Genomic DNA, 17,108 nt, shown 5'->3' with positions numbered 1-17,108 from the left:
TGTTAAATTCGTTTTCTTTTTGTTCCTCCTCCTCCAATTCAGCAATTCTTTCTTTGAGCTGATCAATCTGCTGTAGGTAGTTATTAATTTCATCATGTGAGCTGACATTCTCACTTGTACCAAGATTGGCACTGGTGTCTGGTAGAATGGATTCTGAATATTCAGGCCTTGAAGAGTTTTCCTGATTAGCCTCACCTGGGAGAGACTGGCTTGCAGTCTCTTCAGTGATATGCATCTGGTTATCAGGTGTCTCAGGGGCCTCTAGACAAACTTGTTTGGATACATTATCTTCTATCTTGTGCTTTAAATCTTGAATCTCTTCATTCAGAGAGTTTTTCTCAGTCATTAAAGCCTCAAACTCCTTAGAAAGGTTTTTATAGTCTGTTTTGACCCTTTCTAGTTCCTCCTTCATGTTGGAATTGGAAGAAAGAAGTTCTTCCATACAATCTTTAGATGTACCTCCTGCAGGATGTGCCTCTGCTCGAAGCCGGTCATTCTCTTCTTCCAACTCTAGGATCTTTTGCTGTTTGGATTTAGCAAACTTTCTCATCTTTTCTTTCATTTCTTCCATTTCCTGTTGAGCATCCTGCAACTGCTTTTCCAGCTCTTTCTTGTTTGTTTCTGTGCTTCGTAGCCTACCATATAGTTCTTGTTTCTCTTGCCTCACAGTTTCCACCACATGCTGAATCCTTTCTGCCTCATTACTAACATTCTCATAGGACTGCAGAAGAATTTCATATTCTTTTTGTAACTCTTTGTGTTTCTCTTGCCACTCGGTGCTTTCTGCCATCTTAGAACATTTCAAAGATTCAATTTCCTTCATTAGGTTTTCTTTGTCTTCAGTAAGACCCTCCAAAGCTAATTTTAGACTTTCACAAGAACCATTGAGACTTTGATTTTCCATTAAAGATCTGTCCATTTCAGTAATAAGTTTGTCTCTTTCTTCTTGAAGAAGAGCTAAGTTTCCTAAGAATGCATCTTTTTCTTGGTTTTGAGCAGAAACTTGGTTTTCCAAATCTGCCAGAGACTTAGTGAGATGTTCGATGGTATCTTTGGCCAAAGACAACTCCTCTTGGAGACCTTTGTTTTCTTTTAGTGCTTCTTTTCGGGAAATGAGGGCAGCTTGCAGTTTCCTATGTATTTGTTTTGCTTTACTTTCTTCTCCAGTCTCTTCTGGTTTTTGCTTCATTTCACAAAGTTCCACCTGTAACTGCTTTATCTTTTCATCATGTTCTTTGGCTTGCATTTCCAGCTGTGTATGCAGAGCCTTAATTAAATCCTCTTGTTCTATGATCTCTGTCTGTACTTTAGTTAGAGCTGCTTCCTTTTCATTAAGCTGTACAGAAAGGTATCTAACTTCTTCTTCCTTTTTGCCTATGAGTTCTTGCAATTCATCTAGTTGAGGCTGTAATTCTCTTAAACGTTCTAATCCAGCAATCTCTAGTTGACTGCTTTCTAATTTCTGCTTCAGGCTTTCAGTGTGGGCTTCAGCTTCATGGGATGCTGTTTTCAGACTTTGGATTTCAAAATTCTGTTTATTTATCTGCTCCTGTAATTGAAATACCTCTTCTGATTTTTTCGTAAGTTCACTTGTTGTAGAACTAATCCTCAATTCTAACTCTTCTTTCTCAGCCTCTATTTCTTTGAGCTGGGTCTTAATCTGGGCAACAGAAGTATTGTCCTGCAGAGCATTTGCATCTCCGGGATGAGAAGTGCTCAATGGTTTTGAATAAATGTTTTTCTAAACCTTGAGCAGGAGAGCCTGGTTCCTGCTGGTCAGTGCCTGGGAGTTTTTTGTCTACAGATTCCCTTATTTGAATCTGGAGTTGCTTTAGCTGGTCTCCAATGTTCTCATTTTCTCTGCTTTGCTCATTAAACTGTTCTTGCAAGCGATTATAGTTATCTTTCTGTTGCTTTAGCTCCTCCCTAAGATGTCTTTCTTTCTCCTGTGCCTTTTTAAGAATCACCTTGCGAGAGGTTAACACTTCCTGTAGCTTCTTCTGAAGTTGTTCCTTTTCTTTTTCAAGGTCCAGTATCTTTTCTTCCAGTTCTGGTTTCCAGTGTTCACCACCACCTGCACCAGGTGGACTGCTCACAACTGTTTCTTTTACAGGTTCTGCTGAGCCTCCATCACCTGCATCCTTGTTACCTGTGGTTAACTTTTGAATAATTGCTTGGTTTTCAATGATTTCTGCTTGGAGCAAATCTATTTGGTTTAACTTATCTTGGAAGTTCTGATTCATCTGTTTGATGAGAGCCTGTAACTCTTCTTCAACTGCTGCCTTTTCTTCCAAATCCTTCCTTAAATGCTCTAGTTCTAATTCTTTCTGAGATATTGTCTGTTTTAAAGAAATTTCTATTTCATGGCACTTAGAAGTTACACATTTTTCTGAGTCTTCTTTATTTTCTTTATCTTTCTCCATTTCTCTCCTCTCATTGTCACTGAATGGGACTTCTTTCCTAGATTCATCTTTCACTTTGGCCAATTCCTCTTCTAATCTACTGACTCTTTGTAGAAGTTCCTTTCTGTTAATAAGAGCTGCCTGGAGCTTTCTCTTTCTTTGCTCACTTTCTTTCTTTACAAAATCTAATTCATGCTGAAGTTCTTCTTTACTTATTAGTCCTGCTGGACTAAACTCATCAAAAGTCTGCTTAAGACCAGAAACAACTTCTTTATCTTCTACTTGCTCTTTTTTTGACTCTTCAGCTCTGGATAATAAATTCAGCTGTTCTTTAAGAGTCTTAATTTCAACCCCAAGAGAAAACTTCTCTTCATTAAGCTGAACCATTTTCTCAGTCATACTAAAGCTTATTTCTGTCACTTGCTGGTCCTTCTCTTCAATGGTTTGTCGAAGGGTTTCCACATCTCTCTTTTTCTCCAGTAAGAGTTGATCCATTTTTGCTATTTCAAGTTCCTTCTGTGAAAGAGCTTGTGAAAGTTCTTCCATCTTATTTGTGATATCCCTCAGATGTTCTGCCCCCTCAAGCACCTCGCATTCCTTCTTCTGTAGCTGGCTTTGTAGGTTTTTTATCAATGCACTCTGCTCAGAAAACTGAAGTTGTACACCATCCAGTTCGTTCTGTAAAACTTCAATTTTCACATCTTTAGATTTGGCTTCTATGCTGAGACTCTGGATCTGTTCAGTAAGCAAGTTGTGATGAGTTAGACTTTCATAGTCAAGTCTTCTTTGCCTTTCTGCCTCTGCAAGGTTCTCTTCCAGTTGTTTTACCTGAGCCCTCAGCTCTGTTACTACACTCAGTTCTTTCACCTGAGAGAGAAGCTGGTCTCTTTCTTCAGACAAAGCAGTGAATGCACTGTTGGAGTCTTCAGCATTTTTCTTAAACTCCTCAACCAATTGAGTTAAATTGCTTATTTCCTTAGCTTTCTCATCTAAATTTTTCCCATATGTTTCTTCTGCTTTATGGAAGCTACTCTTGAGCTCCAAAATTTGACTTTTTAGTGTTTCCAATTCATCCTGGTGACACTGACAAATGCCTGGTACAGCACAAGGGGGATTATCAACATCATACTGTTTTGTTGATTTCAATTCCATTCCAGTGTCATTTAAAGATATTTTCTCAGATATTCTATTTTGATGTTCAGAGCTCATCTCTTTTTTTTCAATTGCTGGAAGACTGCTCTCTTCATTTGATATTGGAAGAAAATGTTGCCCTGTATCTTCAAGTAATATTTTCATTGCAACTGAAGGTTTTCCTTCACTTTCTATCTGTTTCAATTCTTTCTGGTCAAGGACCTCAGGGTCCTCCTCAGCCCTTTTGCCCTGGAGCTGCAACTTAAGAAATGCAATCTCCTCTTGAGCTTCTTTCATTTCCAACAGTAAAACTGACAGTTCTTTATGTTTCTGAAAAAATGTGTTCTCTTGGACATCTTGTCCACTTTCTTCAGCAGAAGAGTTGCTCTTGTTGAGCCTGGAAATATCAATCATGCTGACCTGTTTTTAAAATACAAAATTAAAAGAAAAAAACTTCAATCAAATGGTTTATAAGAAATAGTTTAATTAATAAATGGCATTTTGTGCATTTTCCAAAACCTGAAATCTTTTAGTCCAAACCTTCTTCCTATCATTAAACTGCTAAATACTCTTAAAATCAGTATTTATTTTCCAAGTTGGACCTCTAAGGCACCCTCTCATTTTTGCACTGAGGTGAAGCAATATTCATAAGGCCTAAGAAAAGCTGTAACTTATTTTCTAGATATTGCTTACTTGGGAAACTTTATTTGTTCAAATTAAAATACCTACTTATTTCCCCCAAGAAATGCTTAAAATTTAAAAAGGAAACAGGAACTATATAAAAAAATTTTTCATACTATACCAAGAAGGAAGTTATAAAATTCCTTTTTCTAAACTTGAAATGAGCAATTAATAGACAGGTGTATTTTTAACCAAGTACAGTAAGTCCTCATGATATTGATAGATTCTTAGAACTGTGGCAAAACTATGTATAATGAAACCAATTTTACCATAGATTAATTGATATAAAAAAGAGTTAAGTTCCTGCGGCATCTTATCAACATTATATTGAAACAACTTTGAATGAAATGACATTATTTGAGTGAGGGCTTGCTATAGATTGAAATAAATGATCAGGATCAAATAACCAAAAAGGAGTCTTGCTGGAACTTATGTAAGAAATTACGGACTTCTTTGGCAAAATGGGAATCATTATTATTATAAAGACTAGAGACCTGGTGCACGGATTCGTGCACCGGTGGAGTCCCTCAGCCTCGCTGTGGGAATCAGGCCGAAACTGGCTCTCTAACATCCCCTGAGAAATCCCGGATTGTAAGAGGGTGGTTCTTGGGTGGCACACCCTGGAATCGGCTCCCTCCTCTCTGGCTCTGGTTGAGTCACCAGAGAACCGTAGCTGTCAAGTCACCGCAACTTGGCAGCTCCTGCATTGAGCATCTGCCTCCTGGTGGTCAGTGTGCGTCATAGCTATCAGTCAAAGCATCTGCCCCCTGCTGGTCATTGCGCGTCATAGCTATGAGCCGGTTGGCCGGTTGCTTAGGCTTTTATATATAGAGATCATTGTGTTAAACTGCTCAATCCATATAAATTACTTCTATAATTGTTTTTTAGGAAAACAAAATCAGTGAAATCTCATAGTAAATTTAATTAGTATTTTTATTAAGTGAGTTTGGGGACAGTATCCTATACAATAAAAGCCTAATATGCTAAGTGTCTGGTCATCCATTCAACCAATCAAAGCGTAATATGTTAATGATATGCTAAGGCTGCTCAACTGCTCACTATGACGTGCACTGACCACCAGGGTGCAGACAGACAACCAGTCACTATGCTGTGCACTGAGCACCAGGGGGCAGACAGTCAACCAGTTGACCAGTTGCTATGATGTGCACTAACCACCAGGGGGCAGATGCTCTGACTGGTAGGTTAGCTTGCTGCTGGGGTCAGGCCAATCAGGACTGAGCAAGATGGGCCAGACACACCCTGGAGCCCTCCCACGGTCCCTCAACGGCTGGCCAACCTTCCGTGTTCCTCCCCAGCCCCGACTGGAGAACCAGTTTCGGCCCAACAGCAGAACAACCAGTCGCTATGAAGTGCACTGACCACCAGGGGCAGACGCGCAATGCAAGAGCTGCCCCCTGGAGTCAGTGCACTCCCACGGGGGAGCACCACAGCCAGAAGTCAGGCTCACAGCTGGTGAGCACAGCAGCAGTGGTGGGAGCCTCTCTCGCCTCCGCGGCAGTGCTAAGAATGTCCAACTGCCGGCTTAGGCCAACTCCCTGCAGGGAGCTGGCCTAAGTCATCAGTCTGACATCTCCCAAGGGCTCCCAGATTGCAAGAGGGCACAGGCCAGGCTGAGGGACACCCCCTGAGTGAACAAATTTTGTGCACCAGGCCTATATGTATAATAAAATCTCCACCTTGGTCAATAATACCTTTTCCTACCAGAAAAAAAATCCAATTTGATAGAAAATTGTCAAATAATGAAGTAGTCAAGAGTACAAGCTCTGCAGTCTAACTGTCCAAGTTCATATCTTAGTTCTGCCACCTACTAGCAAAAACTGGCACATAGTAAGTATTCAGTGAATATTAGCTTAGTATCATTCTCAGCCACTAAGAAAAAATTCATTATTTTAGAATTATTATTCTGATAAAAGTTATCTCATGTTTTCATAAGCATTATTTTTAATCATTTAAAACTCTTCACTTTCTGTATTATTCACAGTCATGTTTCTAGAAACAGTATTTGGGACAGGAAAAATGTTTCTTTATAATTTCTTCATGTCACATTCCTATTTTTCCATCCAAATATACATTAAAAATCTGATATGGTTAAGGAATCACACCTGCCAGAAGACATTAATATAACGAACTCCTTTTTTGTTCTCTCTCTTACCCTAAGTATTCTTATTTCCTCTTTTTGAACTGTCATGCTATCTGCTGCTTCCTACATCTACAGTTTAATTAACTTTTTGGCTCCAGTAAAAAATCAATGTCATCCCATAAGGAGAGGGCAGATAACCAGAGAATTTAACTGTTTCTAGCCCTCTCACTTTTTCTCCTAATACAAGTCTGCCTCTGTCAGCTGCATTTACACTTTCCTACTCACCTTCTCTTATCCCACGGAATGATCTTATTCACCCTTTCTTTGCAATTTCTGAGTGCCTTTTTATCTTTCTTTTTTCATTGTTCCCTATTTGTTCTCCCTTCTGGTTGTTTTGTTTTTCTTTCTTTTCTTCTTAACAGATTCCCATCTTTCTTATTTGTTCCTTTTTGAGCTAAATTATCTTGTTCTCATTAGCCACTACTAAGCATCTTAAAACATTAAGCATCCCCTGGTCAAACAAAATTTATTTTTACTCTGTCAGTATTCATATAATGCTACTATTTTCAAAATTTAATTACTTTTGACAATTTTGTGAACAGAGCATGAATGGCCCCATGAAAAGAAAAGGCATTGAATATAATTGTGGTGGTTAATTTTATTGCCATCTTGGCTAGGTCACACTTGGTCAAATATTACTCTAGATGTTTCTGTGAAGGTATTTTTGGGTGAGATTACATTTAAATCAGTAGACTTTGAATAAAGCATATTATTCTCTATAATGTGGGTGGGTCTTACCCAATCAGTTGAAGGCCTTAAAACCCACCCACTCAAAAAAAAAAAAAAAAAGATGTTGTCCTCCAAAGAGGGAATTCTGTCAGCAGATTGCCTTTGGATTTGAACTTCAACTCTTCTCTGGGTCTCCAGTCTGCTGGCCTAACCTGTACATTCTGAATTTGCCAGCCTCCACAATTGCGTGAGTTAATTCCTTAAAATATCTCCCCCCCGCCCTCTCTCTCTCCACACACACACACACACACACTTCCTATTCTATTTCTCTGGAGAACTTTAATACAATAAGCAAGCAGACACTTCTGTTAAGAAGTTACATTATTTCTCAAGGCCATTTATGACTCTATCATTGACTTACTGATTGGAAAAGCATAGCTAATAAAACACCGGCTAACAGTAATCTTATATCAACAGAGTATTAAGGAATCACAAATTTATTATAGTAATTTTCAGATTATAAAAAGAAACATCATCCAAAAATACCTTTTTAATATAATCTTAAGTGAAACTGTGCCAACTGATTGGGGGGCAGGGGATAAACTAGAGTGTTTATCTGAGCACTTTACTGAGAAACTATTTTGAGATGGGCAAAGAAGTTGAGATAAATGATAACCCATTATGAGAAATGGGTTATCAAACCTCTTTTTATTTGTTCAGGACAAATTAAAGAATCCAAATATTCAGAAATAAATGAGTATATGGGAAATAATAACCACTGAATTTCTTAAACAGATCTAACTTTCTAGGTAATGTAATTGTCTGTCAACATTAGAAAATTGCAGAAATGTTTAGGTTTGAAACTAAATCCTCGTGCTCTAGTTCACATTCTGGTTATTTTAAGAATGCATCACTTACCTCATTGACTTCTCTATCTGCCTCTCCAGTTCTATTCTGAGCCTCCAGGAGAGTAATCTGAGAAGATAGTTTTTCTGAAAGTCACAAAATAAATATCCTTAGGAGATATAGGTAAAGTGTTCAAAAACCCAGAGGCATGATTTTATGTGTGAGGCTTTTTGAGATGCATGAAATAATCAAGAGTAAAGAAACAGATAAAAGTAGTTTGGGGGAGAAAAGGCTAATTAAAAAGAAATGGCAAGAAAAGAGCAGGTATAAGATAGAAATTGCAAGAAAATAGCAGGTATTATCACCTACTACTAGGTGATAATAATAACCTGAGTGAAATATAATAAACTAAAGGCCCAATGCACAAAATTCGTGCAAGGGCCTCGGTGCCCACTGCCGTGGTGGCCTGCCTCTGCCTTGGCCCCCGCGGCGCCATGGCTTAGTCCCAAAGGTCTTCCAGCCTAATTAGCATATTATGCTTTTGTTATTATAGAAAGTGGAGGCTTTAAAGGACATCCGAGCATGTGACAAGAAGCAGTGAATATTTCTTTAAAAATAAGTTGAGACTTCTAGGGTAATAAATTTGCCTTAATTTATCCATAACTCTACTGTATTCATAAACATCTTATATTAATATAGCACTTATAATGTCCTCAATATTCTTTTACATATGTTCATAAAGATATCAAATTTTAGCACTAGAAGGGAGCTGTCCAAATCTCCTCAATGACCATATGAGGAAACGAAGAAATGCCATGACCTATATATACAGCTGGTTCATAGAGAGCTGAAATTAGAACCCAGTCTTCTGAGTTCTATCCCATGTTCTATTATAATGCAACTAGAGAGCTGGTGCACAAATTCATGCACAGGTGGGGTCCCTTGGCCTGGCCAGCAACCAGGGTTGATTGCGGCTGCCCTGCTCAGTCCCGATCAGGGCCAGTTGGGGTCGGCCGGCTAGGGGGAGGGACCGCGGTAGGTTAGCCGGCCGCAGGAGGTTGGCTGTGGGAGCACACTGACCACCAGGGGCAGCTCCTGCATTGAGCATCTGCCACCTGGTGGTCAGTGAGCATCATAGCTACTGGCCGGCTGTCCAGTGATAATGGTCACTTAGGCTTTTATACATATATAGACTTATCACTCTCTGAAATGATCTTATTTAGATACATGTTTATGGCCTATCTTCCCTTCTAATATGTTCAGAGCATCCCTAGCAACTAGATTAGTGTCTGGAACATAAAAATTTGCTGAATGAGTAAACATTCATGAAACAAATTTAAGTCATACAATATGTTCAGACACTTCACAAGTGGCTTAGGCCCACTCCCTGCAGTCAGGTGGCAGGCAGACATCCCCCAAGGGGGTCCTGGACTGCAAGAGGGTGCAGGCCAGGCTGAGGGACCCCCCCTACCCCCAGTGCACAAATGTCGTGCACCGGGCCTCTAGTAGCCTAATAAAGTAACCCCCAGTTTAGAGCTAAGTGTAATTATAGCATGATTAGGGTGGAAATACTGGTTTTAGAATTTAAGAAATGAGACAAACTTTACTTGGTATTCATTTTCACTCAAGACATAGCATATTAGTTAATCAGTATAAAACAGATCAGTAAAGCATTAACTACATGCTACTAAAATCATAAGGTCCTTGTGAAGCAGGTGATAAATGGGAGAAGGTATGTCTTCATCCTTACTAAACTATTCACACACATTCCTACAGAATAAAATGCTAAATTTAGTTCAAGCCAACAAAACTTTATTTGGCAGCTACTATTTGACAGATACTATTCTAGTTGCTGATAAAAGGTAAAGCAAAGAACAACGAAAATGGCCCATTCTGAAACAGCTTACCTTTATCTTTGAAGAGCAAATAGTATAAAATATAAACAAATTATTTTAATATAATGTTAAAGGAATGCAAGGATGTTACAAAAGCACAAAAATGCATTTAACCCAACTTTGGGGTATCAAAGTCAACTTCCTGAAAAAGATAACACTCTAGCTGAGGCCTTAAAGATAAGTATAGGGTTCTCAGTTGAGTATAGCATAAATAAAACCCAAAATCGTTTCTACCTTTGAACCTTTATTTAACTGATCTCTATTACCTCATCTCACAAATTTATTACCAGGCATTTCTGTTCTTTTTTCATTTTTCCTATTTAAAAATTCATCATCTTATTCAAGTCCTATTTAGGCCATTTTTCCTTTAACAGTCCTTGAGTACTCCAAAATGAATATAATACAGATATCCTACAGCATTTATAACCCATGATGCAAAAAGTTATAGTAAACATTGGTACTGTGTTTAAATTGTTTAAATTATGTTAATCCTGTCTTCAATAATCACCCTCAGCTATCTAAGTAAGATTTTTATTATCAAATAATCAGAGAACCTGTATATTATATGCATATCATGGTAAAAGTAGAAGCACTTGTGGGTTAAGAAGATAGAATTATGGTTTTCATTTTTACCTACCATTCTCAGCTTTCAGTTCCTCCAGTTCTATGGAACTAAGGAGCAAGGCCCCCTTTTCCTTCTCTAGTTCTACCACTCTCTTCTGCAAAAAGGCAATATTCTCCTCAGTGACCACCTAAATTGTAGAAAAACAACAAATTAATTATCTCCAGTGAAAAACTCTCATACTAGTGCTAGATAGCCTTAAGCATTTTCGTCTTCTAAAAGTTCTTCAGCCATGAAAATATGTTAAAAGTAGCATTACTGCCCAGATGGCATGACTCAGTGGTTGAACATAAAGCTATGAACTAGAAGGTCATGGTTCAATTCCCTATCACAGCACATGCCCAGACTGTGGGCTCAATCCCCAGTAGAGGTGTAAGAGGCAGCTGATCAATGATTCTCTCTCATTATTGATGTTTTCTATCTCTCTCTTCTCTCCTGTCCTCTCTTAAAGCAATAAAAAAATATATATATTTTAAAAAAGAGCATCTACTTATTGCTTAAGTAATTATTAAAGAATATTTTTTTCTAGAAAGAAAAAATATTTCACATAAGCTTCTAGTTCATTGGTTTTTGAATGTAAAACTGAAGCCTAGATTACAAAGACAGAATCCCAAGTCCATTGCATAGGAAAGAACATCTTTAAATTCACAAATACATAACATCACAAAATTAGATTAATGTCACATGATAACAAGGTGACTCTTCAGGAGACTGAACATAGAGAAGCTCTCAAGGAAGAACACAGGCAAAGTAATATGTACCCCTTAGGAAAGGAGGAAGAGCCACAATTGTTTTTCGCTTGTGTTTCATTGATGCATGTGTACTGTTTGCTTTTTCTAATGACAGGCAAATATCAAATTATGCCACACCTTTAGTTTTATGTCTTTTTATATATTTTTCTTCTCCAGGGGGATTATTCTATATAATTTTTCAGAAAATTGTAGAATTTTTGAGCCTTGAGGGTCTTTATAGCTCACTTAGCCCCAAACCTTCATTTCAAGCTTAAAGAAATGACAAGAGATGAGTGTAAGGATTTTATGGCTTTTATCCTGAGGGAAGTTCCCAATTTGCTTTATACAGGACAGGTGAACCACAGAAAAGCCACAGGTGTTTCTGGCTTGAAGAATGAGGAGACAGACTTTGGGACAAATTTAGGGGAGCCCTAAATTCTATATATAAACTATGAACAATGAATTGCGCATTTGCAGGGCTGACTTGAAGCAGTCCAGCTAAGACAAAAATAATACAACCAAGTTTTGAGTGGCTGCCTACCATAGGCCAGAGTTTGTGGTTTGAGTCCAAATTACTGACTGATAAAAAGTAATCAAAACTCTTCAGATTTTAGAAATAACAGAAGAGAATCTTGAGAAAAAAACACTCACAATATTCAATACAAAATCACTTACCACACAAAGAAACAGGAAATGTGACGAATTCTCAGAAAAAGCAAACAAATATAATCAACAGAGACCAAGGACAAAATGATGCAGATTTTGGAATTAGCAAACAATGATTTTAAAGATCTAAGATTATAAGTATCTCAGGACATAAAGAAAGATATTTTATAATGAATGAAAAAATAGGAAGTCTTAGTAAAGACTTGCAGAGAAAAACAAAGGGCAAAATGGGCATGAAAATTACTGGAAAAAATAATGGCCAAAATTTTCCCAAACATAAATTTATACATGCAAGAAACTTAATAAAAGCTAGGAAATAAAATTACAAAGAAAACCATAACGAAGTCCATCAAACAAGGATAGAAGAAAAGTCTTAATGTTGAAATTGTGATCTGGGATTTCTAACTTTTGTTAATATAATACATACAGCAGCTACAGCATAAAGAATAGCACAAGGGGATAAGGACACATGTAATACCTTAATCAATAAAAAAAAAAAAGGAATAGCATGGGGTTTATGATTATAAGATTTCTATATTTTAAGGGGAGTAGAACAGTATTAACTCTAAGAAGACTGAATGGTTAAGGATGTATATTGTTAAAAAGATGTATCACATTAACACTAATCAAAGGAAAAATAGAGTAGCTATATTAAAATCAGACAAAGTACATCTCATAGCAAAGAATGTCACCAGGGATAAAGAAGGTCATTTCATAACAATAACTGGGTCACAATAAAAAAAAAAGACATAAAAATCATAGATACAGAGAACAAATAGATGGAGGGGAGCTTGGGGAGCTAGGTGGAAAGCATGAAGAGGTTAAGAAGTACAAATCAGCAATTACAAAATAGTCACAGAGATGTAAAGTACAGCATAGAGAATACAGTTAATAATCCTATCTAATAAAGAGGTAATATGCAAATTGACCATCACTCCAACACACAAGATGGTCGCCCCCATGTGGACACAAGATGGCCAGCAGGGGAGGGCAGTTGGGGGCGATCAGGCCTGCAGGAGAGGACAGTTGGGGGGCCCAGGCCTACAGGGGAGGGCAGTTGGTAGCGATCAGGCCTGCAGGGGAGGGCAGTTTGGAGGGACAAAGCCTGCAGGAGAGGGCAGTTGAGGGCAACCAAGCCAGCATGGGAGGGCAATTAGGAGTGACCAGGCCTGCAGGGTAGGATGCTTGGGGGTGACCAGGCCTGCAGTGGAGGGCAGTGGTGGGGACCAGGCCTGCAGGGGAGGGAAGTTGGGGCTGACCAGGCCTGCAGGGGAGGGCAGTTGGGGGTGACCCGGCTGGCAGGGGAGGGAAGTTAGGGGCAATCGGGCTGGCAGGGGAGCACTTAGGCATTGATCAGGCTGGCAGGGGAGTGGTTTGGGAATGATCAGGCTGGCAGGCATAAGTGGTTTGCGGCAATCAGGCAGGCTAGCGGTTGGGAGCCAGCAGTCCTGGATTGTGAGAGGGATCCCAGATTGGAAAGAGAGCAGGCTGGGCTGAGGGACACATGCCCCTGTGTACGAATTTCGTGCACCAGGCCTCTAATACTGTAATAACTATGTTTGGTGCCAGGTAAGTGCTAGACTTAAGGGTGGGGGAGGGTGGTGCATGGGGAGATTGTTGTCACTTCACAACTTATACAAATGTCTAACCAGTATGCTGCACACCTGAAACCAAGATAACACTGAATGTCAACTGTAATTAAACACACACACACACACACACACACACACACACACACACACAACAAAAAGACATAAAAATCCTAAATGTTTATATCCCTAATAACACAGGTGGAAAATACATGATACAAAAACTGATAGAACTATAAAGGAGAAATAGATAAATCCACAACTATAGTCTGATGATTTCAATAATCATCTTAATAATTGAGAGAACAAGTAGGCAAAAAAGCAATAAGGATAGAAAGAAAAGAATAACACTATCAACCAACATGACTGACATTTATAGAACACTCAGCCAACAAGAGCTGACTATACATTATTTTCAAGTATACCTGGGCCATTTACCAATATAGACAATATTCTGGGCCATGAGACAAGTCTCAATCAATTCTAAAAGATTCAAGTCATATAAAATAGGTACTCTGGAATTAAATTAAAAATCAGAAAGACCTCTAAACATATCACCTACAAATATTTGGAAACTTAATAAGCCAGAGGGCAAAAAATAAATAAAAAGATATATTTGTATTGCAAACTGAGTGAAAATGAATTTGAGGGATGCTGCTAAAGCAGAGTTCAGGGAGAAATTGATAGTACAAAATGCCTATCTATACTAATATATGCTAATAAGGGTAATATGCTAATTAGACCGACATCTTCCTGGCATCCTTCCAGTCAAAGCCATGGTAGCGGGGGCTGAGGCAGAGGTGGGTAGGGGCAATCAGGCCTGCAGGGTAGAACAGTTAGTGGGTGATCAGGCCGGCAGGGGAGGGCAGTTAGGAGGCAATCAGGCTGGCATGGGAGAGCACTTAGGGGGGATCAGGTGTGGTCACAAGATGGCCACCCCCATGTCATCACAAGATAGCCACCACAAGGAAGAGCAGTTGAGGGCGAACAGGCCAGCAGGGGAGGACAGTTGGGAGCAACTGGGCTGACAGGGGAGGGCAGTTAAGGATGACCAGGCTGGCTGGGGAGTGGTTAGGGGACAACTGGGCCAGCAGGGGAGGGAAATTGGGGTGGACCAGGCCTGCAGGGGAGGGCAGTTGGGGGTGATCAGGCTGGCAGAGGAGCAGTTTGGGGGCGATCAGGCCAGCAGGGGAGTGGTTAGAGGGGGCATCAGGCTGGCAGGCAGAGAGAAGTGGTTAGGGGGTCATCAGGCCAGCAGGTAGAGGTGATTAGGGGTGATTAGGCAGGCAGCCAGGCGAGTGGTTAGGAGCCAGTGGTCCAGGATTACAGAAGGTGCAGGCCGGGCTGAGGGAGGGCTGAGGCAGAGGTGGGTAGGGGCAATCAGGCCTGCAGGGTAGAACAGTTAGTGGGTGATCAGGCCGGCAGGGGAGGGCAGTTAGGAGGCAATCAGGCTGGCATGGGAGAGCACTTAGGGTGGATCAGGTCAGCAGGGGATGGCAGTTAGGGGTGATCAGGCCAGCAGCGGGGAGCAGTTAGGGGCAATCAGGCCGGCAGGGGAGCTGTTAGGGGGTGATCAGGCTGGCAGGGGAGCAGTTGGGGGTGATAAGACTGACAAGGGAGCAGCTGGGGGCGATCAGGCTGGCAAGGGAAGAGTTGGGGGCGATCAGGCCAGCAGGGGAGTGGTTAGAGGGGGCATCAGGCTGGCAGGCAGAGAGAAGTGGTTAGGGGGTCATCAGGCCAGCAGGTAGAGGTGATTAGGGGTGATTAGGCAGGCAGGCAGGCGAGTGGTTAAGAGCCAGTGGTCCAGGATTACAGAAGGTGCAGGCCGGGCTGAGGGACACCCCGTGCATGAATTTTGTGCACTGAGAGTAAGAACCAGGAGATCGGGTTAGGCAGGGACCCACTTGACCCCTAAGAGGTATGGGCATTGTGCCTTTCCTTCAACTGTGTACAGGGGGTGTGCCCAGTTTAATTTTGTATTGTTATTTTTATGAACATGTATGTGGGTGTAGTATTTATGCATATATGTAATTTTACCTGTTTGATCCATCCTATATGGTAAAAGACTAATATGCTAAGTGTCTGATTGTACAGTTGGCTGTTCAACCAATCAAAGCGTAATATGCTAATGATATGCTAAGGCCGTTCAACTGCTCGCTATGATGGGCACTGACCACCAGGGGGAAGACACTCCTACCAGTAGGTGAGCTTGCTGCTGGGGTCCGGCTGGTTGGGACTGAGCAAGATGGGCCAGACATCCGTGGAGCCCTCCCATGGTCCCTTCCTGGCTGGCAAACTTCCTGCATCCCTCCTCGGCCCTGATCATGCACTGGTGGAGTCCCTCAGCTCGACCTACGCCCTCTTGCAATCCAGAACCCCTCATGGGATGTCAGAGAGCCAGTTTCAGCCCGATCCCACAGGTCAGGCCGAGGAACCCCACTGGTGCACGGATTCATGCACCAGGCCTCTAGTATTAGAAACAAGAAAGGTCTCAAACTAATGGTCTCAGATAACACCTTAAGAAGATAAGAAATCAAATCCAAAGTAAACAGAAGAAGGAAATAACAAAGATCAAAGTATAAACCAATAAAATAAAAATAAAAAACAACAACAGAGAATCAATAAAACCAAAGCCATTTTTTAGATCAGTAAAGTAGATAAACCTCTGGGCAGTCTAACCTGTAATAAGAAAAAAAACACAAATTACCAATCTCAGGAATGGGAGAGCCAATATCACTACAGATTCTACTGACATCAAAAGGATAATTAGGAACTATTTGAATAACTTTATGCCTAATAAATTTGAGATTTTAGATAAAATGGACAATTTTTCTACAAGATATAAAACAAATATAATTTGTACAGAAATATGCTCCCACAAAGAAAACTTCAGGACTAGTTGGCTTCACTGGTGAATTTTCACCAAAAATTTAAGAAAGAAATAATACCAAGTATAAAAAAATGAAAGAGAAAGGACAACTTCCTAATTCATTCCAAAATGCCAGCATTACTCATTCGGCAACACCAGAAAAAGATATTAAGAAAACTATAGGCAAACTAATATTCCTTATATCCTAAGAAACCAAAAATACGAATCAGAAAGAAGGTATGCATCCTTTGTTCATAGCACAGGGGTGGGCAAACTTTTTAACTCGAGGGCCACAATGGGTTCTTAAACTGGACTGGAGGGCCAGAACAAAAGCATGGATGGAGTGTTTGTGTGACTAATATAAATTCAAAGTAAACATCATTACATAAAAGGGTACAGTCTTTTTTTTTTTTAGTTTTATTCATTTCAAATGGGCCGGATCCAGCCCACGGGCTGTAGTTTGCCCACGGCTGTCATAGCAGCATAATGTACATAGCAGCATAAGATCTGGAAACAGCCCAATTGCCCATCAGTAGACAAGTGGATAAAAAAGCTGTGGTACAGCCCTGGTTGGTTTGGCTCAGTGGATGGAGCACTGGCCTGCGGACTGAAGGGTCCTGGGTTCGATTCTGGTCAAGGGCATGTGCCCGGGTTGTGGGCTCAATCCCCAGTGGGGAGCATGCAGGAGGCAATCAATCAATGATTTTTTCTCACCATTGATGTTTCTCTCTCTCTCTGTGAAATCAATAAAAATATATTTTAAAAATAGCTGTGGTACAGTTATACCATGGAATACTATGCAGCAGAATCTCTTACCCTTTGAGACAGCATGGAGGGACGTGGAGC

General features: G+C 40.3%; 1 protein-coding gene across 1 annotated transcript in view; it reads right to left on the bottom strand.

Annotated features, from left to right (window-relative positions):
- Positions 1 to 17,108, bottom strand: part of GOLGB1 (golgin B1) — a 79,515-nt gene that overhangs the window by 28,135 nt on the left and 34,272 nt on the right. Inside the window, 4 exon segments of the mRNA XM_006755348.2 lie at positions 1,081 to 1,717; positions 1,719 to 3,953; positions 7,963 to 8,036; positions 10,423 to 10,537. Coding sequence (XP_006755411.1) covers positions 1,081 to 1,717; positions 1,719 to 3,953; positions 7,963 to 8,036; positions 10,423 to 10,537 — 3,061 coding nt within the window.

The sequence above is a fragment of the Myotis davidii genome, unplaced genomic scaffold (assembly GCF_000327345.1).
Source record: "Myotis davidii unplaced genomic scaffold, ASM32734v1 scaffold292, whole genome shotgun sequence".
In the NCBI taxonomy this organism is placed as follows: Eukaryota; Metazoa; Chordata; class Mammalia; order Chiroptera; family Vespertilionidae; genus Myotis; species Myotis davidii.
This window is presented reverse-complemented; position numbering and strand designations above follow the sequence as displayed.